Here is a 22,962-nt window from a genome sequence, read left to right as displayed (position 1 = left end):
CGGTTTCTAGGGTTTGCATGCAGGTTTTAACCATGGTTAAACATTGGGAGGCTCTCGACCTGGAACCATCGCCGGAGGACATACTATCTGTTTGGGGGAAGGAACTTACAGCTCAAAATGTGGATTGGTATTTCGGGGCAGTAGGCAGCCAGGGGTGTGTGAAGCCTTCTGTGGAAGGAACTGTTTACAATATAAGCCCTAGAATTTCGCTGGAAGAAAGACTCGATCCGGAGGTTCAAGGCAATCCCGACACAAAGGGGCTTCAGGAGGAGAGCTTAAGGAATGAATACAGTCAATGCGCTATCCCTCGGCTGATTCAAGGAAGGAAAGGGAAGGGTTTGATCTCGAGCCCGATACTTTCAGGGGGACTTGAGGATATTGTAAACTTTGGGGTGGCCTGAGGGATCCGAACCAGTGCAGATAATGAATGAGGCCCGGCAGTTATCAGACCCGTTAATGCCGAGAATCTAGTAAACCCTAGCCGGATCCCAGCTGCGGCTATTACTGAACCTGGAGAGTATGTGGATCCGAGATCCAGTCTCATTAGATCCGGCAATGAGAGACTCGAAGAGGTGCATGAACCTATAGGTGGGTTAAAGAAAATTTCAGGAGGCGATGCAGATCCAGAAATTAGCACGCAGAGGACGTCCTCAGACCAGCAAGAAGGGGTACCCCAGAAGACCGTAAACACACAGGCTGGGGAGGAGGGTTTGGTGGTAAATAAGTCAGGGGAGAAAAGGAAAAAATCGAAACCCATTAAGAAGAAGGACATCAAAGAAAACTTAGTGTTTGGTATGGATGTACAGGTGGAGGAGGCAATAGAAGTGGCCGAATGCACCCTAGTTGGAAGAGCGAGGGGGAAGAAGCATACAACTCAATTCATTAAAAAATGGGGAGAGCAGGTATGGCAGACGGACCTAGTCAAAGAATTCAAGGTCGCGGCTCTGGCAAAAGGATGGTTCAGGGTGAGATTTGAAAATAAAGAAGCGGCGGACTGGGTGATGGCGAGAAACTGGGCTTTTGGCAATTATCCGATATTATTCAAGAGATGGAGCCCAATGTTTGATGCTATGCATGAAAGGACAGATACATTTCCAGTTTGGGTGCGAGCCCCAGGATTGCCCTCATTCCTCTGGGTAGAATCGGTTTTTAGGTCTATTGGGAACAGGCTGGGCACCTTTCTGGAGGCGGACATGTCGTTTCTTCAAACCCAAAATATGGCGATGGCCCGGATACTAGTAAATCTAAACCCCAGGGGAGGACTGGCGGAAAAGATAAACATCCAGTACAGAGAATATGTTTTTGAGCAAATTCTTGACTATGAGCATCTCCCTTTCAGATGCCATAGATGCCATGTCTATGGACATCTAGCAAGAGACTGTCCCATGGGGAAACGTAGAAGAAGGAACCAGAAACCGTCGGAGGATGAAGGCATGTACGTGGATCAAGAACATCATGTTCAAGAATTGGAAATAAAGAAGAACCTGGTGATGGAATTGATGGAGATGGACTATCAGCTGGGGGAGAAGGAATTAGAACAGATCCCAGTCAGCTCTCCAGGCAGGGATGGAAGGAACGGAACAGAACCCGATAAAGAAAGAATGCCTGGATCAGAGCCTGTCAATGAAAGCCCGATTTAGAAGCCTATCAATGAATTTCCAGCTTCCATGAGTACATCTCCAGCTGAAGACCTTCCGGGTATGAGACTAGACTCAAGTAACCCATCTTTAACTCTTTCTGAATCTAAAGATGATTGCTTGATTACTAGTTTGAATTCTAAAAAACGCTCGCTTGATGATCAGTTACATATTGAAAATTTTGTTGAAAATATCACGGCTGCCATCCCCTCCATTGATCTGAACTGTGAGGATGAACCTCCTGAGGAAGCTAAACCGGTTTCGGCCTCCCTTACCTGCCATTATAACCTAAGATCCCTAGATAAAAAGCCTAAGCGTCTAGGATCGTTTGGAGGAATAGGTCGAACCTCTCCTCAAATAAAGAAAGTGAGGGGTAGGAAATCGAGTTTATCTAATGCCAAGGTTAGAGCAAAGATTGATGTTGCAGATGGGAAACAAATGACTATTCATGGGGCGCTTAGAGCTGTGAACCCCCAAGAGACAGTAATTAAATGATCCTGTTATCCTGGAACTGTAGGGGGTTAGCCAGTAAACCCAAAAAACTGGCCTTAAAGGAGCTGGTACTGAGTTCGAAACCGGACTATATCCTTCTGCAAGAAACTTTAGGCAACAACGGTGAAGTAGAAAAAGCTCTTACGGCTCTACTTCCGGGGTGGCGGTTCTGTGCTATGGACTCTATCGGCCACTCGGGAGGTTTGGCTATAGGGTACAAAGAAGGAAGAGTGAGAATTTTAAATCAGTGGGGTTTGCAACGTGCTATGGGAGCAGAGATTCAATCTACAGATCTTGATGTTCCTCTTACAATTGTAAATATATATGGGCCCTGTCAGGGAAGGATGGAGTTCTGGAACGACCTTCTGTCAAAAGATATAATGGGAAGAAGCAACATGGTTCTGGGTGGAGACATGAACTTCTCTTTAGGGAGGGCCGAAACCTGGGGTCCGGCGGCTAGAGAAGATATGCTATCAGAATTCTTTCAAAGCTCCATAACCTCTCATAATCTAATAGACATAAATCTCATTAAAATGAAACCCACATGGAGGAACCGAAGAGTAGGAGAGGCCAGAATTGCAAAGAGGCTGGATCGATTTCTTTTGAGCGAAGACTTGACTGCCAGTATTCCCATGTTTCGGCAGTGGGTGGGAGAGGGGGGAAACTCGGACCATTTCCCGATCTTCCTAGAGTTATCCAAATTACCTAGGAAACCAGCAACGCCTTTTAAATTCAATGCAACATGGTTGCAAGAGGAATCCTATGAAAAGCTATTCAAGGAAACTTGGATCCATCCAGATGGAAGATCCCAGGAGGGGAAAGGTGTTCTGTTCATGGAAAATTTAAAAAGTTAAAAAAAGCAACTATTGAATGGGCGAAGTCAACGAGGGAGAGACAGAAAGAGGATTTAGTCCTCATTTATGAAGAGCCCCAAAGGATGGAATGTACAGAGATAGATGGCTACAGATCACAGGAGTCAAAAGAGAAAATTTTACTGCTAGAAAAACAGAGGGACCAAATTCTACTGGCAAAAGAAGAGGAATGGAGGCTAAAGAGCAGGGCAATATGGCTGAAGGCTGGGGATGAAAACACGAAGTTTTTTCACAACTATGCAAAAGGGAAAAAAAAATTCAAATACAATATGGAAGCTAAAAAACGAGGAGGGTGAAGAGGCTAACACTTTCGAGGAACTTTCTCTCCTGGGGAGGAATCACTTTCAGAGCCTGTTTGCGGATCAAGGGGAAATCACATTAGCAGAAATTATCAGGACTGCCCAATGCTTCCCCAGATATGTAGAGGACAAGGAGGCAGAGATTCTAATGTATGAAGTCTCAAAGGAGGAAGTAGAAAGTGTTATAAAATCAATGGCAAAAGATAAGAGCCCAGGTCCGGACGGATGGACCATAGAGCTATTCCAACATTTTTTTGAACAAATTGGGACAGAACTAACAGAGGTAGTGGAAGAGTCTAGGAGGAAAGGAGAGGTATACAGCCCCTTCAACTCAACTTTTATAGCACTTATCCCGAAGAAGGAGAATCCGGACTCATTTGAAGACTTCAGGCCTATATCTTTATGCAACTGTATTTACAAAATCATTGCCAAATTGATAGCAGTAAGGATAAAACCAATTCTTTCAAGATGCATTACAAATGAGCAGTTTGGTTTTTTGGATGGTCGGCAGATACATGAAGCTATAGGAGTGGCACAGGAAACTATCCACAGTGTCAAGCAAATGAAAAGAAAGGGAGCAGTGATAAAAATTGACTTATCAAAAGCATATGATAGAATAAATTGGGTTTATATAAGGATGCTACTCACCCATTTAGGATTTAAATATGAATTCATCAAATGGATAATGGGATGCATCTCCAATGTAAACTTTGCAATTCTAATAAATGGTGCAGCCACTCCTTTCTTCAAAAGCTTCAGGGGGTTAAGACAAGGGTGCCCCTTATCGCCCCTGCTTTTCCTTTTGGTGGCAGAAGGCCTGAGTCACCTGATTCGATCAGCCAAAAGAGAGGGAGCAGTAAAAGGATTGGAAGTAGCAGTCAACATGTTTATCACTCACCTCTTGTTTGTGGACGACATCTTACTGTTCACAAATGGAAGTCTGAATGAAATTAAGGAATTAAAAAATATTCTGGATCTGTTCATGAAAGCGACTGGAATGCAAATAAATTATAGAAAGTCCCAGCTTATCACTGAAGGTTTAAACAGAAATGAGAAAAACCAGATCTCCGCCCTTCTTCCCTTTGAAGTGCACAGCATGGAGAATCCTTTCAAATACTTAGGATTTTGGCTGAAGCCTAACGCATATAGGAACCAAGATTGGAACTGGCTGGTGGCCAAAACTGAATCCAGAATATCTCAATGGAGTTACAAATGGCTCTCCAGAGCAGGAAGACTGACTTTAATCAAATCAGTGCTCCTAGCCATGCCAGTCTATTGGGTTGCTTTAACATGGGTTCCAAAGGGGATTCTAAGGAAAATAAATAGGATTTGCAGTAGGTTCCTCTGGGCAGGCTCAAAGGAGGAATCTGTTCTTCCATGGGTAGCCTGGGATAAAATAGCAAGACCAAAAGAATGGGGTGGATGGGGGATAAAAAACCTTACAGATTTCAGTACATCTCTGGCAGCAAAATCAGGATGGAGAATAATCAAAATGGAGAATCTCTGGACAAAAGTGGTAAAAAGGAAATATATTGACCCCACACCACTAGAAGAATGGATAAGGAAGGAAAGTAAGAAGGAGAAAAATGGTTCGGTGGTGTGGAAAGCCACTGTGGAGGCTTTCAAGGTGATAGAACAAGGGCTGGCATGGCAGATTGGGAATGGGGAAAACCTGAAGGTAGGGAAAGATCCTTGGGTTGGATGTAATGAAAAATATGCTCTTTCTCCAGGTCTAATCAGACATCTAGAATCCAAAGGTATCAGGCATCTAAGTCAAGTTGAGAAAATTGGTTTCTCAACGATTTGGGGGCAAGCCTGGAAATCTGGTGAAGAGCTAGGTCTTCGCCCAGCCTGGTGGAACGAATGGAAGGTATACACCGAGGAATTAACTCGGTCCAATGTAAGGTTAAGGGACAGACAGGATCAGCTGGTCTGGGCACACGTGGAAAATGGATCGTACTCCCCAAAATTCGGATATAAATATCTAATGAACAGAAAAGGATGGGGAGAACCAGAATGGTGGGACAAGCTGATCTGGAAACTAAAATGCCCAGCAAAAGCTAGACTATTCTTTTGGTGCATTTTAAAAAGAAAAATTCCTACTTGGGACTTGCTTCAAGCTAGGTACAAGCAAGGGCCGGGGAGATGCTCTCTATGCAAGTCGGATTCCGAGAATATAAGCCATATATTCCTCGCATGCCCTTTCGTCAAAACAGTCTGGGCAGAGGTCGGGAAACTCATAGGGAAAAGGATTGAATGGGAGGGGGGAAATGTTCAGGAGGTTTGGGATAAATGGTGGCGCAACTATCCCGGTTGGAAAATGAGAAATCTTCCTCCTATCATATGCTGGGGAATATGGATTGCAAGAAATCGGAGTATTTTCATGGAGAAGGAAACCACAGCTGAATCAATTGCAATTCAAAGTTCTGCTATCCTTGAAAGTATCCCAGATTCAGAGGAAGGAAGCAACACCAGGCAGATTAGGGAGGAGCAGATCCGAGAAGGGATTCCATGGGCATATTTCGATGGAGCCTCACAGAACAACACAGCAGGAGCAGGAATGATCATACATTTAAGCAAAACCAAGTCTTTAAAAGCATCTGTAGGGCTAGGCACAGGGACAAATAATTATGCAGAACTTTCAGCCTTAAAACTCCTTCTATGCTGGCTTATTCACAGGAACATTCTTACAGTTCAGATCTTTGGAGACTCTTTATCTGTTGTTAATTGGGTCAACGGACAAAGTAGATGTCACAGTTATATGCTTAGACCTTTGCTTGAAGAAATTATGTCCTTAAAGATCTCTTTTAATGTATTTTCAATCTGTCATATCTACAGGGAGCGAAACGTTACAGCGGATACCCTTTCTAAAGAAGGTTTACAACAAGCTATGGGCAGTTGGAAAGTAGTGGAAGAAGATCAGGGACAGATCCATGTGTCGGATCAACCTCCATGCACTTAATGTCTATCATCCTTACAGTTAAATATTTTGGTTTTTTTTTCATATGTTTTAGCATAAACAATTGGAACCTATGGTATTATGTTCTGAACTACTTGTTGGTGAAACATTGTCACAGTTTTTGAAATATGTCGTTTGCTATTTTCGTTTTGGGCTGTTTTCCTCTTAAGAGGAAGCCCAGGAAATAGTAAATGGACATACACAGTTGGATCACTTTATTTTGGCTTGTACTGAGTGCATAATGGGCTGAAAACGAAACTGATAATTCGTCCTTTCAGCTGACCTTAAGCCAGATTTTGAGACACAGAAAGGTTTGTTCTTTTTGTAGCAGCTCTATGACTTCGTCATACAGCAAACGGAATTCCTTTGGCATATACTTGTAACTTTTTATGTTTAATGAAAAGTTCACTTTTTTCCTTGGGAAAAAAAAAAAAAATCGTAAAAATTTATAATTTATATTGGTCAATGTTAGCAATATAAATAGAACCATATAGTCTTGCTTTAGGAGAAACTAATGAATTAAGATTGTTTTACTCTTATATAAATGTTGAGGAAAACATAAATAATAGCGAGAATTATAAATATATTTATTTGCATATTTTTCCTATCCATTTTTTAATGCAAAAACTCGTTTAAATTATAGTGGGAAATAATGAATGGTAAATTTGTCATTTACTTCAATAAAAAATCACTACACCAATATTTAAAAATAATGCATGAATATTGAAACCATATCCATAAATATGTTGGAAGTAATGCTTCCATGTCATTTACAGGTTGTCATTATGAATCCCAAGGTATCAATTTAGAAATTGTTGATTCTTGTGTTATGAGTTGGAGTAATGTGATCTAATTCTTATATATGTAACTTCTTTATGTGATTAATAAATAGATGTGTGTGATTTGTTGTGTGCATAATATCTCTGCTTTCAATCTCTATTTCTATCATAGTATTAGAGTCAGTTTTCACTTGACTCTTTCAATAGAGAACCAGAAAAATATGAGAGTTGAGATAGCTAATTCCGTGTAAATATGTAAGATTAATAGGTAAATAATGAGAGTAAATCACTGTGTTATTTTTTCCCATGTGTGCAATAAGGGTGTGTTTATTTTCGACGTTGTTTCCCTTGGAGCCCATCTATCTACTACAAATTTTGGTGTCCATCTATCTACACGGGTTTTGAAAAGAAATCATTTGCATCAGTATGAAAGACTAGGTCGAGTGGAGGATCCGTTGAGAAGGAGCCAACATCTGTGCAGGAATTATTTCTTCCAGAGACAAGATTAATGATCGATTCAACATCATAAAGGAGTTTTTTCAATTTCTTAAGAAAAGAATAAAATAAAATTGAAGATAAATGTAGATCTTTTCATGATACTATTTCTTTTGGCATAAAAAAGAGGCAACAATAATTTTGAATGGTGGATTGATTGAAAGCATTGGGAATGGTAATGGTTAAAGAAAGAGATAAATGAAAATCTTTCAAGAAGGATTTCAGTTTGGTGATGTACGTAGAATATAATATTGTATGTTTGAGTGGTTCTTACATTAAATGAGAGATTTTATTTATTTGTAAAATTTTTTTGGTGTGTTAAAAAAAATAGATAGATACAAAATCACAAAGAACATATCAACTATTGAATAGACTAATGTAATTCTCCTGTTCCGAGAGTATTAGTTAAAGGTAGTTTTTAATGGTGTTACCCGTAGTACTGCAGGAGCATCGATTGTAGAATTGTTGGTTGAAGACATTTTGTACCCAAAATGTTATCCTAGATAACTAATGAAGAATGTGGAGGTCTGTGGATTCAATAGATGATGGTAGTTCCATAGGATGGTTCACTATCGATATTGATCAGTTACACTCCAGGAGTTTGAGAATCGTCAATTCTGCAAAATACTTCAACAATAGTATGAAGCGGTTATGTCGAAAGTGTGGTGAAGAAAAGAGTGAAAACCTCGAGATTTCATAGTGGAGATACACATATGAATTTTATTTATTTATTGTTGTAATGTGTGTTTCTATATTTGTTACATGTAAGGCAGGGAGGGTGTTGAAAGTAATGCTTCCATGTCATTTACAAGTTGTCATTATGAGTCCCAAAGTGTCAATCTAGAAGTTGTTGATTCCTATGTTATGAGTTGGAGTCGCGTTATGTCTGAGTCATAATTTTCCGAAGTCAGTGATTTATGTGATGAATAAATATGTGTGTGATTTGTTGTGTGCACAATCTCTCTTTGCTCTCGATCGACATCCAAGTTATAGTTCTTAAACTTCAAAATTTTAGGTGTCCTAGGCATTTTTGATGGTGCTGAATCCATTTCCACCATCAAAAACACGATTCAAACACTGCCTCTACAAGATTTTTCGAAATTTTTTTGTCCGAATTCTGACCACTTTTGACTGTCCGGGCAATTCCTCCGCCTCGTTAGACGACTCCTATTCCTTATCGCCTAGTCTAACGAGGCGAAGGAGTTTCCCGGAAAGTTATGGAAATTCCGGTCATATTTAGAGAAAATCCGGCAAGGATTTTTGTAAATCCAAGTTATAGTTCTTAAACTTCAAAATTTTAGGTGTCCTAGGCGTTTTTGATGGCGCTGAATCCATTTCCACCATCAAAAACATGATTCAAACACTGCCTCTACAAGATTTTTTGAAATTTTTTTGCCCGGATTCTGACCACTTTTGACCGTCCAGGCAATTCCTTCGTCTCGTTAGACAACTCCCTTATCCTTATTGCATTTAGGCAAGGAGCAATTACTATAGTCCCTGCTCGGACTGTTAATAATATTTATTGGGTTAAATATAGATTAAAAATATCAGTGTATGAAAATATAAAAATAATGTCAAAACTCCCAAAATATTCACTTATAGCCATATACTCTCTAGAACTATGCCCAAATATATAAAAATACTACCAAAACCGTATAACCTATATGAAAGGACTACCAAAACGTATTTGAGTTTAAACAGATTATTACAATATATTAGAGTATACTATGTTGATTATAATATAAAAATAAGGCTCATATTTTGTTGATTAATACCTCAAAATAATGCCTAAGTTTTGTTGATTAATACATTGTGCTAATTTGAAAGTATAATTATTTAATAATATTATATGATTAGAAGAGAATTTTTTCGGAGAGATCACATCAAATAATTTTTTGGAGCTAATATTTAAAACCAGCGACTATAGTTTATCATGAAAGAAAGGTAAAGTATCTGATCTAACATTAACAAAATATATATAGGTAGAGATGCTTCAGATAAAACAAAGAAACACAAATTGATTCTTTAGAAAGTCAAAAAATCAATATATATATATATATATATATATACACACACACACACACACACACACACACACACACACACGTTATAAAGTCAAAGTAAAATGAAATGAAATTAAACGTTCAAAAACATCCTCATACATTGAAATAAAAGTGGAAAATAAAAAATATATATAAAAAAATAAAAGATGAAATGTTGAAATTATGGAGAAAATAAAGGAAGTCAAAACAGAATCAATGAATAATACAAATTTAAAAATAAATAAATAAACAAATTTAATTAATTAATTAATTTTTTTTAATACAAATTTAAAAATAAATAATTAAATAGACAAATTATATATATATTAATTTGTATTATTCATTGATCTTGTTTTTGACTTCCTTTTTTTTCTCCATAATTTTAGCAATTCATCTTTATATTTTTTTATATATATTCTTTATTTTCCAATTTTATTTCAATGTATTGATTTTTCAACTTTCTAACAAATCAATTTGTTTTTCCTTGTTTTCTCTGAAGCATTTCCACTAATCTCAATCCCACTTCTTCACCCTTGTGAGCATCACCGGATGCAATGAGTGCTAAGTGAACTATTCAAAAATCATGAGAAATTAGTCAGTTACAACTACCTCTCATGGAAATGGTCATACGTGAATCACTTACTTAACGTAGTTGAATCCCAAAAATGATATCTAATATAATGCACTGCATAAACCCCCTAATACTTAAATTCAAAAAGAGTGAAGGGATCTCTACTTGAATGGTTCATGAGGCACAATACTTGTTAAGGTTTTGCAAATGGGGTAGCAAGCTAAGTGGGCTTGATTGTGGGAAAAACTCCATAGTTAAGCGCGCTTGAGCTAGAGGCGATCTGAGATGGGTGACCTCCCAGGAAGTCGTGGTTACCGGGTGCAAGCCCCAGAAGTGATGATTGATGCTATGTGATTCATTTCACTAATTTCAATCCCACTTCTTCACCCCTATGAGCATCACCCCATGCAATGAGTGCTAAGTGAACTATTCAAAAATCATGAGAAATTAGTCAGTTACGACTACCTCTCATGGAAATGGTCATACGTGAATGACTTACTTAATGCAGTTGAATCCCAAAAATGATATCTAATATAATGCACTACGTAAACCCCCTAATACTTAAATTCAAAACGAGTGAAGGGATCTTTACTTGAATGGTTCATGAGGCACAATACTTGCTAAAGTTTTGCAAATGGGGTAGTAAGCTAAGTGGGCTTGATTGTGGGGAAAACTCCACAGTTAAGCAGGCTTGAGCCAGAGGCGATCTGGGATAGGTGACTTCCCGAGAAGTCGTGGTTACCGGGTGCAAGCCCCAGAAGTGATGATTGATACTATGTGATTCATTTCACTAATTTCAATCCCACTTCTTCACCCCTGTGAGCATCACCCGATGCAATGAGTGCTAAGTGAATTATTAAAAAATCATGAGAAATTAGTTAGTTACGACTACCTCTCATGGAAATGGTCATACGTGAATGACTTACTTAATGCAGTTGAATCCCAAAAATGATATCTAATATAATGCACTGCGTAAACCCCCTAATATATATATATATATATATATATATATATATATATATATATATATTGTTAATGTTAGATCAGATACTCCACCTTTGCCCTGATGATAATTTGAGCATTTCATCTTTATATTTTTTTTTATATATATTCATTATTTTCCAAATTTATTTCAATGTATTGATTTTTCAACTTTCTAACAGATCAATTTGTTTTTCCTTGTTTTCTTTGAAGCATCTCCACCTATATATATATTGTTAATGTTAGATCAGATACTCCACCTTTTCCCTAATGATAATTTTAGCATTTCATCTTTATATTTTTTTTATATATATTGATGCGGGAGCATCCTGCTCAGAAAAACCATTGCAATTTTAGTAAGCATAGGGTCTTATGTCTCAAGGGACCTAATTCCCTAAAGAGTGATTAATTATTTATTTTCCTATGATTTTATGAGGGTTGTATAATAGGAAGGATATTGTAATGAAATCTTTTTGTTAAGAGAGATTTCAAGAATAGTGTGTGAGTTAGAGGAACTAGGAGTTAGTTTCATGATTTTAGGGATTAGATTAGGATATTTAGGATTTAGGTGAAATTATTCAGAATCTGAACCAAAATTGGTTATCAGAATCCTTTGTGTATAATTTGTAAGCCTCGAAGGCTTAAAACAAAGAGTGTTAGTGAGAGAGGAAGTAGACAGGAGGGTTGGATTGTTAGCCTATGGGCATTGAAACAAGAAAGGCCAACTGAGTGTAAATCTAGCCATTGAGGTTAATGATATACAGATTTTTATTAGCAAATAGAAGTTTCATATCTTCTAAGTCAATATTAGTTGAGGGTATGTATATGATCTGTCTGTATGTACGATTATCCGAAGGATTTGTCCATGTATTTGTGAATAAGGCGGAAATCCCAACTAACTGTGTGCATATATCGCAACGCTTGTAACTATGCTTGAATATGGTTTTGTAATAATGGATGTGAGAGTTTTGACATATAAATGAATGTGTATGCAACAATGATAATGGTGGAGAATCAATTGAGAGTTTATTGGGGTTGGTTCAGGAAGTAATCTGAACTTGATTTTGTAAGAAGGGCTATTCAAGATCGGTGTGATTCCGTTGGAAGGAGTTCAAAAACTAATAGCGGAGTGGATTTAAAGATCCATATGCACTAGTTGCATGGTAGGATAAAGAAATCAGAGAAGTCTCGGCACACTGTTTCTAAGCAGAGAAAGGAGTTGGCAAAATTGAACTTGGTAACAAGTTAATCTGGAGGGGAGAAGGAAACTTAGTGGAAGTGCCAAGTTTGGTGGAAGAGTAGAACCCTGACGAAGTAAAATTGTGATTAAGTGGATTTCAGAGTAAGCGGAATCTTGAGCAGTGGAATGGTGAGTTGGTGATGGAACTGGGTGACAGCAACTGCAGGGGTTAAGAGTGTACGGATAGCTGGATCATGGTTGAAGTCTCGCGCTAAATCCTAGCCATCAATCTCCTTTTCAAATGCTTACGTCACAGTCAACTGCGGGGCTAAGATGTTTGGTAACCCATGCGCTAATTGAAGACTCACAAGCCGTAGGATTTGATGGCCTTTGATATCCAACAGATATCGGGCCATAAAGAGATCGGACTTTAACTTCAAAGTCGGACCCGAACTTTTATAGACCAAGGATTTATAATCTTTATTGGCTCTGGAAGGGCAGTTAAACATCGTGCAAGTAGTCCATGCGATATCACTGTTGACCATTGGATCAAGTGGGCCTTGATCAACGGTGGAGGATCGCCAATTAGGATCACATCACAATATTCCAAGAGTGAACGAACCTTGGCCTCAAGCGACTTGCGATGTGCGATATGAATCGCATCGCAATATTCCAAGAGTGAATGAACCCTAGCCTTAAGCGATTTGCGATGTGTGATATCAAAGATCGACGATTGGGTTTGTTGATCGGGTCGTATCATCAACCGTTGGATTTAAAGGCGCGATCAAATGGCGGAGATTGAAGCCGATAAGGCTTGGGACTGAGCGGACCCGAGAAGTTGTGAATGCGGGTTTATTTTAATTGGGGTCCGGTTGTGCTTATCGCATATCGCATGCGAGAAGAGGAGTCTGAGGAATGCGATGAAGGGTCACATGTTGGTGTGATCTGCGAAATTGCGATGGACTGCTGTGAAGGAAACTTCGGTCCGAGGAACGAGTCAATTGCACAATCAAAAAATTAACCAGTTGTTGTGGTTTAATAACCCATACGTTCATGAATGTGTTAAGATGTAGCTTTGCTGCATCAAAGTGGTATCAGAGCGGGAATAGGTAAATTTTTTGAAGAACTTAGAGCAAGAACGAAACAGTGAAAGAAAACTCAGCGAAGGAGTAATTGTTGCTGACAGTTAGAGCTTCACCAAGATAAAGCTAGGAGATTGAAAGAAAGAATCAAATTCTAAATCTGATTGACAGTAGCTGAATGTTGAAAATTTGCGCAGTGGAAGCATGAAGATTTGCACAGTAACAGATTTGCATGAGTGGTGAGATCCTGAAGACAGGTGATGGTATGCAAGTTTGTTTAATGATTAACAGAAATTGAATGGGTGAAATTTTGGAGCAAGATTACATTAGTTAAACTGTAAGAGGGACTTTTGCAAGTTCTTGAAGAGTGGCAGAGTTTGAAGATACAATTGAAGGTTGGATAAAAGAACAGTCCATTCAAAGTGCAGGTGAATGGGGGGCCAAGATCAGACAGAGATCTTGAAGGTGAGATGATATGTTTTTATTTTATCTTGATTTGAAGATTTGAAAGTTTGTGGTATTTATATTTATGCACAGGTAGCATCATAATAAGGTGAGAATATTGCAACAACCTAGAACAATGTAAACTTTGAAACGAGAACTGATACTGTTACCCATTACGTAGAGATAGCAAAAAATTGACCCAATTTTGAAAACGGGCGATGCAGAATACACATATTTTTTTTAGAACATAGTTTTTGGCACTTTAAATAACCGATACGATTACCCGTTTCATAGAGGTAGTAAAAACATGACCCGATTTTGAAAAGTGGTTTAAACAAAAAATAAACTTTTTAATAATTGTTTTTTTTTTAAATAATAATAAATAAATAAAAAAAACAAAAAACATTGTTTAAAAAAAAAGAAAATTTAATAATTGGTTTTAAAAAAAAAAAAAAAAAAAAAAAAAAAAAAAAAAAAATTGTTTATCAAGTAATTTAAAAAATTTTAATGTATACTTTTCTAAAAAAAAAAAAAAAAAAACGATATGTGTTAAAAAATTTTAATTTCTTTTTCTTTTTTTTAAATAGATAAATAAATGTTTCTTTAAAAATTTTATTTTATTTTTTTTAATTTTTGGGGTTTTTTTTTTTTTTGGAAAAGGCATATTTTTTAATTTTTTGGTTTTAATTTCAGTGTATTTTTATTTTTTTTAGTTTTTTTTAAATGTTTTTGATGTTAATTTTTTTTTTTTTTTTGTGGATTTTTTATGTTGTTGTTGTTGTTGTTTTTTTTTTTTTTTAATCTAGTTTGCTTTTATTTTTCTTCCTAAGTTTTTTTAATGTTTTTATTTACATATATATATATATATATTTTTAAATTGTTTTTTTTTTTTTTTCCTAATTCTTTTATGGTTTATGACATAATTTTTTATTTTTTTTGTCTTTTTAATATATATATTTTTAAGTAATTAACATTTTAATCTTAATTTTAGTAGTTTTTAAATTATTATTTTTTTGTTAATTTTCTATGTTTTTATTAAATTTAGTTTGTTTTTAATTTTCATTTTTTTTAGTTTTTTGATAATGTTTTTTAAATTTTTCTATTTTTACCTAAATTTTATAGTTTGTTTATTTTTTTTTCTTTTCCATATATATATTTCTTTTCTTTTCTTTTGACAATTTTTTTTATTGTTTACAAGATTTTTTAATTTTTTTATTATTATTTTTTTTAATATGTTTTTTTACTATTTATTTGTTTATAATTTTTAAGTGTTTTTTAGTTTTTTAATTTAGGTTTTTTTGACATTTTTATGATTGATTTTTTTGTTTTTTTTTATGTTCTTTTTTTAGTATATGCTTTAATTTATGTTTTGTTAATTTTTAAACTTTTTTGTTTTGTGTTTTTTCATTGTTTTAATTTTTTTAATTTTTAATTTTATTTTATGTCTTCATTATTTGTTTGAAATTTTAATCCTTTTCAGGGTCATGATAAAATATTTTACGCTATTATTTCGAAATGTTGAAATATTACCCTCGAAAAAAAAAAAAGTGTTATCCCAACGTTAACACTTTTTGTTTTGAAGGCGTTTTTGTGACAATTTTTGCATAAAAAATTGGTTTTCACCGCCATTTTTAAAACATGTTCAAAATTTACCCTAGAAAAAAAAAAAGTGTTATTCCAGCATCAACACTTTTTGTTTTTAGCACTATTTTTGATGTTTTTAAGGGGTTTTTTGGCTAGAGTTCTCGTTTTGAGTTTATAGTTCCCGTTTCAAAGTTACATTGTTCTAGAGCAAGGAGTGCTCAATTAGTTCTAGAGGAAAGAACCAAAGAAATGTTAACAGACTGAGCTTAGAGGAGAGAAGTTTAGTGAGGCATATGTAGCAAAAATGTAGCAAGAAGGAGACTTGTTACTACAGAGGTATTGTTGCAACTCATAAGAAGATCATAAAGGAAATTCCATAGAGGATGTGGGTATAATTGCTAGGGAATGAAGGAAGTTGGTAAAAGTTTATAAGTGAAAGAAGAGGTGGTAAAAACCAAGTATTTCATTATGAGAGGATGGTTTTGTTCTTAGAAGTGCAGATGAGTTGAAGCCTAGAAGGAGTAGAAGAAAATGCTCAAGGTGGTTCTAGACAGAGGACCAATACTTGCCAAAAGACCAAGTCCAGAGGAGAGCCTGGTGAGGTAAGTTGCAGCAAGGAAGACTTGCTGTTGCAGAGGCTTGCACAACTCATATTGAAGTGAGAGGAACTCATAGAGATGGAAAGGATGATGACTAGTGATAGTCATAACAGAGGTTCTGAAAGAGATCACAGCAGAGGACAAAAGAAGAAAGATGCAAAGGCAAATGGCATGAGAAATGAGATGGGCCAGAAATATGGTTATGTCATGAGAAAGAAAGTAAAGTGGCAGAGGTTACAAGAGAAGAGGAATCAACAAGAAAATATGTAGTTAATAAAGGAGCTGAGGGAACTTGAACATATTATAGATGTCAAATTGAAGATAGAGAAGCTCAAAGGAGTTGAGCTACAGCAAAAGGAAAATGCTGGAGAAGGTGTTGAAGTTTTGGTATGTAAACCAGAACATGGACCATTACTTTTTGAAAGTAATGAAGAGATAGAGGAGTTGAATCATATGAATGATTCAGAGCAGCCAGAAGACTTGATGGCTGAAGCATCAAATGAGACCATAAGGTCTTGTGTTTTTAAAACTGATAATTTATGTATGGTTGTAGGATTGAAAGAAGATAGGAAGTCTTTTAAAGCTGTCAAAAACATGGAAGAAAACCTTCCAGAAGATGAAAGTTTTGAAGCAGAGTATGACAATGAGACTGGAAAGGAAACAATTCACTACAATGAACAAGTGTAGAGAGGCATCATTAAAACAGATGGTGTAGAAAAGAGACTTGATGACAGTCTCAAAATTTCTTTGAGTTTGAATCAGCATACTAATGTGCTGACAGAGGAGTTAAAGGAAAGATCAGAGCAACATACTAAGGAGTTGCTAGAGGAAGAAGAGGCACAAAGGCCTTATATTTTTTATTTTGATAATTGTCCTATGATTGCAGATTTTATTGTAGAAACTGGAACATATTTGGCATAGGTGGATAGCCAAATGAAAGAAGAAGAGAAAGAACATCTACTAAAAGATGTTAAGGAAGATTTAGCAGAGGAAGAAGGACCATCTGATGATTGATCAATATCAAATGAAGAAATGGGAGATTGTGTAAAATTTTCAAATTTTACTCCAAGTACAATCATTGAGTTATATAGAGAGTTAGACCTTCAAAGGAGAAAGCTAGAACAACAGAGAATAAATATCCATAGTAAATTGTCGATGAAGGATGACAAGGAAATTGTCATAAAGGAAAGTCAAGAAGAAGTTGACAGGTACAGTAAACAGAAGCAGAAAATTGTCTTGAAAGACAATATGGCAGCAACTGGAAAGGTGCAAGACAATAGTGAACAAGAGGTTAAGGATGTAAGGGTGGCAGTAGAAATGAAAATTCAGCAATTAAGAGCTAAAGACAATTAGCAAATAGAGGATATACTAGACAAAGAAATTGAGTTGGTAAGAAGGTTAATGATGAAAGTGTCTCAGAAGAAGACAACAGTGAGAAAGAAAAGAAGCAACAACAAGAGGAAGACAACAATAGAATATGAAAGCAAGGCAAGTGGAGCATTATAGCATAAGGTATGGAGACCTAGAGAACAACAGTAGACAACAAGAGCAATAGAACAGTTGACAAGCAAAGATAGATTACAAAATAAAGTCTGGGATCTAGGAGGAATCAATTATCCAGACTTATGACCAGGAGGTCATAATTTTCTTACCTGGGGAGTCTGATGCAGGAGCATCCTACTTAGAAAAACCATTGCAATTTTAGTAAGCATAGGGTCTTATGTCTCAAGGGACTTGATTCCCTAAAGAGTGATTAATTATTTATTTTCCTATGATTTTATGAGGGTAGTATAATAGTGAGGATATTGTAATGAAATCTTCTAGTTAAGAGAGATTTCAAGAATAGTGTGTGAGTTAGAGGAACTAGGAGTTAGTTTCATGATTTTATGGATTAGATTAAGATATTTATGATTCAGGTGAAATTATTCAGGATCTGAACCAAAATTGGTTAACATAATCCTTTCTGTATAATTTGTAAGCCTCGAAGGCTTAAAACAGAGAGAGTTAGTGAGAGAGGAAGCAGACAGGAGGGTTGGATTGTGAGCCTACGGGCATTGAAACGAGAAAGGCCAACTGAGTGTAAATCAGGCCATTGAGGTTATGTATATATAGATTTTTATTAGCAAATAAAAGTTTCATATCTTTTGAGTCAATATTAGTTGAGGGTCTATATATGATCTGTCTGTATGTATGATTATCTGAAGGATTTGTCCGTGTATTTGTGAATAAGGAGGAAATCCCAAATGACTGTGTGCATATATCACAATGCTTGTAACTATGCTTGAATATGGTTCTGTAACAATGCATGTGAGAGTTTTGACATATAAATGAATGTGTATACAACAGTGATAATGGTGGAGAATCGATTAAGAGTTTATTAGGGTTGGTTCAGGAAGTAATCTAAACTTGGTTCTGTAAGAAGGGCTATTCGAGATCGGTGTGATTCTGTTGGAAGGAGTTTGAAAACTAATAGCGGAGTGGATTCAAAGATCCATATGCACTAGTTGCAAGGCAGAGTAAAGAAATCAGAGAAGTTTCGGCACACTGTTTCTAAGCGAAGAAAGAAGTTGGCATAATTGAGCTTGGTAACAAGTCAATTTGGAGGGGATAAGGTAACTTAGTGGAAGCACCAAGTTTGGTGGAAGAGTGGAACCACGACGAAGTGAAATTGTGATTAAGTTGATTTCAGAGTAAGCAGAATCTTGAGGAGTGGAATGATGAGTTGGTGATGGAACTAAGTGACAGCAACTGCGGGGGTTAGGAGCATACGGATCGCTGGATCATGGCTGAAGTCCCACGCTAAATCCTAGCCATCAATCTCCTTTTCAAATGCTTATGTCACAGTCAACTGCGGGGCTACGCTGTTTGGTAACCCGTGCGCTAATTGAAGACTCGCAAGCCGTAGGATTTGATGGCCTTTGATATCCATCGGATATTGAGCCGTAAAGAGATCAGAATTTAACTTCAAAGTTGGACCCGAACTTTTATAGACCAAGGATTTATAATATTTATCGGCTCCGTGAGGGCGGTTAAACGTCGTGTAAGTAGTCCGTGCGATATCACTGTTGACCGTTGGATCAAGTGGGCCTTGATCAACGGTGGAGGATCACCAATTAGGATCGCATCGCAATATTCCAAGAGTGAATGAACCTTGGCCTTAAGTGATTTGCGATGTGCGATATCAAATGGCGGAGGATCAACGATTGGGTTTGTTGATCGGGTCGTATCATCAACCGTCAATTTTAAAGGTGCCATTACATGACGGAGATTGAAGCTGATAAGGCATGGGACTGAGCGGGCCCGAGAAGTTGTGATTGCAGGTTTATTTTAATTGGGGTCCAGTTGTGCTTATCGCATATCACATGCGAGAAGAGGAGTCTGAGGAATGCGATGAAGGGTCACATGTTGGTGTGATCCGCGATACTGCGATGGATTGTTGTGAAGGAAACTTCAGCTCGAGGAACAAGTCAATTGCACATCTGAAAAATTAACCAATTGTTGTGGTTTAATAACCCATAGGTTCGGGAATGTGTTAAGATGCAGCTTTTCTGCATCATATATTCTTTATTTTCCAATTTTATTTCAATGTATTGATTTTTAAACTTTTTAACAGATCAATTTGTTTTTCCTTGTTTTCTATGAAGCATCTCCACTTTTATATATATATATATATATATATATATATATATAGATATATATATAATGTTAGATCAGATACTCCACCTTTGCCCTGATGAATCATAGTAGAGAATTCGAAACGTTAACTCCAAAAAATTATTCAATATAATCTCTCCGAAAAAAATTTCTTCTAAACATTATAGATCACAAAAGTCTAAACTCAAAAATATTATATGATATATGATATTTGTGTCTAACTTTGTATATATGAGCATTGCACGTTTGAGGACAATTGATAGATTTCATGATCCACTTCATCATGAGATTGAGAAAATTGGTATGTTTTTATGAATAATGACCATTAGATAATAATTAAAAAAAAAAAACATTATTCAATCCATTTATGTTGGAAAACTCTTCCTTTGAAGTGCTTAATTTACTTGTAATTCATTCACTCATTTATTACATGCTAGAGAGCCCCAGCTATGTTGTAGAGCCTATATAAGCTCCTACAAAACCCAGTACATGCGCAGCTGGAGTGCGAACAACATTTTTATTTACATGTCTAGACGTGGCGTCGAATATCACAGTGGCGGGGTGACTCATGGACGTTGCATCTATCGGGAAGCTCTTCGGCTCTCTCCACCACCTCCTCTTCTTCTTCTTCCCTTCTGTGCCCTTTGCCGTGGCATCGGCGACGTTGCTTAAGTGGTGCACCATCCTGAGAATCGGAATCCTTGAAAATCTCTTCCGTGGATGAATCATATGATTCAGATTGATCTAGTGCTTACTCTATGGCTCGGCATCGGCAGTGTGGAGACATTCTTTGTAATTCCTCGCAACATCTTTCTGACGGCTATTCTCTCGGGTGCTACAAGTAGTCGCGGCAAGCAGACAATCTCTGCAGGTTGCATGACCGTCCTTGTTGTTGCACCACCTCTCCATCCATGAAGATGTTTTCATGAGCATCAACAATGGGGGTGCCCCACTCAACGAGAAGCAGAAGGGCCACGAATAAAGTCACCCATTTCAACGTCAACATCGGAGAGGAGAAGACACCCATTCCTCTTCTTTCTCTTCTTCTTTGTTACTTTCACTAATGGAATACAACTGATCAGAATGTATGAAGAGTTCGTGGTTATTAACTTTGAATTTATGGATGGTGAGGGATGGGTGGAGAGCGAGCACTGCAACACGAAGAGGAGGAAGATAGGAACAGTTGTAGTGCATGCAGATTCTCAGTCTCCACGTCCCATTGCAACGCCACCCGAAGAAGGAAGGCTTGGCTGCCTCCCTTTCCAATGGCCGTGTCTCTCAAAGATGAGGAGAATCTTGCAGGCAGAGTACAGATCACGACAGTGCACTGCAACGTCCCAACAATGCAACTTACTTCACATTTTACAGAAATCACCTGAGTCACAAGAAAATGCATTACCATTTTCCTTATCATTATTCTTCGTAACCCACGGGATATTACAATCTTGAACACCATAATGGAACACGTGAACATAACTCTTCATTTCGTTTCGTTTCTAGCTTATTAGTACTAAAAAAAAATAATAAAAAATTATAACCTATATTGGTTAATGTTAGCAACATAAATAGAATCTTATAGTTTTGCTTTGGGAAGAACTAATGAATTAAGATTGTTTTACTCTTCTATAAATGTTGAAGAAAACATAAATAATAGTGAGAATTATAAATATATTTATTTACTTATTATTATTATCCCTTTTTTTTATATAAAGACTGGTTTAAATTATAGTGGAAAATAACTAATGGTAAATATGTTATTTACTTCAATAAAAAATCACTACACCAATATTTAAAAATAATGCATGAATATTGAAACCATATCCTTAAATATGTTGGAAATAATGCTTCCATATCATTTACAAGTTGTCATTATAAGTCCGAAGGTGTCAATTTAGAAGCTGTCAATTCTTATGTTATGAGTTGGAGTCTTGTCATGTCTGAGTCATAATAATGCATGAATATTGAAACCATATCCATAAATATGTTGGAAGTAATTCTTTCATGTCATTTAAAGGTTTCCATTATGAGTCCCAAAGTGTCAATTTAGAAGTTGTTGATTCTTATGTTATGAGATGGAGTGATGACATGTCTAAGTCATAATTTTTCAAAGTCAATGATCTAATTTTTATATATGTAACTTCTTTATGTGATTAATAAATAGATATGTATGATTTGTTGTGTGCATAATCTTCATCTGCTTTCAATCTCTATTTCTATTATGGTATTAGAGTTTGTTCTAGCTTCACCCCCTTAATAGAGGGCCAAAAATATGTGAGAGTAGAAATAACTAATTCCATGTAAATATGTAAGATTAATGGGTAAATAATGGAAGTAAATCATTGTGCTATTTTTTCCTATGTATGCAATATAACGGTGTGTTTGTTTCCCTTGGAACCCATCTATCTACTACAAATTTTAGAGCCCATCTATCTACACGGGTTTTGAAAAGAAATCATTTGCATTTGTACGAAAGACTAGGTTGAGTGGAGGATCCGCTGAGAAGGAGCCACCATTTGTGCAGGAATTATTTCTTGAGAGATAAGATTAATGATTGATTCAACATCATAAAGGAGTATTTTCAATTTCTTAAGAAAAGAATGAAACAAAATTGAAGATAAATGTAGATCTTTTCCATGATGTTAATTTTTTTTGGGGTATAAAGAAGAGGCAATAACAATTTTGAATGGTGGATTGATTGAAAGCATTCAGAATGGTAATGGTCAAAGAAAGAGGTAAATGAGGATCTTTCTGAAAGAAGGATTTTAGTTTGATGATGTAGGTAGAATATATTGTTGTATGTTTGAGAGGTTTTTACATTAATTGAGTGAGGTGTAAAGTGATTTTGGTGTGTTAAAAAAAAATAGATAGATGGAAAACCACAAAAACATGTCAACTATTGAATAGACTAATGTAATTCTAGTTAAAGGTAGTTTTTAATAAGGTAAGTTGGTGTTACCCGTCGTGTTATGGGAGCATCGATACATACAAGATCAAGTTGTAGAATCGATACATACAAGGTCAAGTCATAGAATTGTTCATTGAAGACATTTTGTACCCATAATGTTATCCTAGATAACTAATGAAGGATGTGGTGGAGGTCTGTGGATTCAAGAGATGATGGTAGTTCCATAGGATGGTTTAGTATTGACAGTGACCTGTTGCACTCTGGGAGGTTCAGAATCGTTAATTCTGCAAAGTACTTCAATGATTGTATGAAGCGGTTATGTCGAAAGTGTGGTGAAGAAAAGAGTGGAAACCATGAGATTTCATAGTGGAGAGACAAATATGAAAA

The 22,962-nt window shown here is 36.4% G+C and overlaps 1 protein-coding gene and 1 pseudogene across 1 annotated transcript; one reads left to right on the top strand and one right to left on the bottom strand.

Moving 5' to 3' along the window:
- The first annotated feature begins 3,985 nt into the window (after positions 1–3,985).
- Positions 3,986–6,209, top strand: LOC149202205 (uncharacterized). The gene is made up of 2 exons (XM_089401517.1): positions 3,986–6,044; positions 6,139–6,209. The coding sequence occupies exons 1-2, from the start codon at positions 3,986–3,988 to the stop codon at positions 6,207–6,209; spliced, it is 2,130 nt and encodes a 709-aa protein (XP_089257643.1).
- A 13,990-nt stretch (positions 6,210–20,199) lies between these two features.
- On the bottom strand, positions 20,200–20,697 carry LOC149202204 (2S albumin seed storage protein PINP1 pseudogene; annotated as a pseudogene).
- Between the last annotated feature and the right edge of the window lie 2,265 nt (positions 20,698–22,962).

This window comes from Pinus tabuliformis, chromosome 2_1 (genome assembly GCF_031772625.1).
Source record: "Pinus tabuliformis cultivar Carrire ecotype Pingquan chromosome 2_1, CPIR1, whole genome shotgun sequence".
NCBI classification, from domain to species: domain Eukaryota; kingdom Viridiplantae; phylum Streptophyta; class Pinopsida; order Pinales; family Pinaceae; genus Pinus; species Pinus tabuliformis.
Note: the sequence above shows the minus strand (reverse complement) of the source record. Positions and strands in the feature narration are given on the sequence as shown.

Excerpts from the sequence above, each read along its gene's own strand:
- LOC149202205 (XM_089401517.1), top strand. The coding sequence starts at position 3,986 with ATGGGATGCATCTCCAATGTAAACTTTGCAATTCTAATAAATGGTGCA. Across the intron at positions 6,045-6,138 it reads TAATTGGGTCAACGGACAAA|GGAGCGAAACGTTACAGCGG; the intron begins GTAGATGTCACA and ends TCATATCTACAG.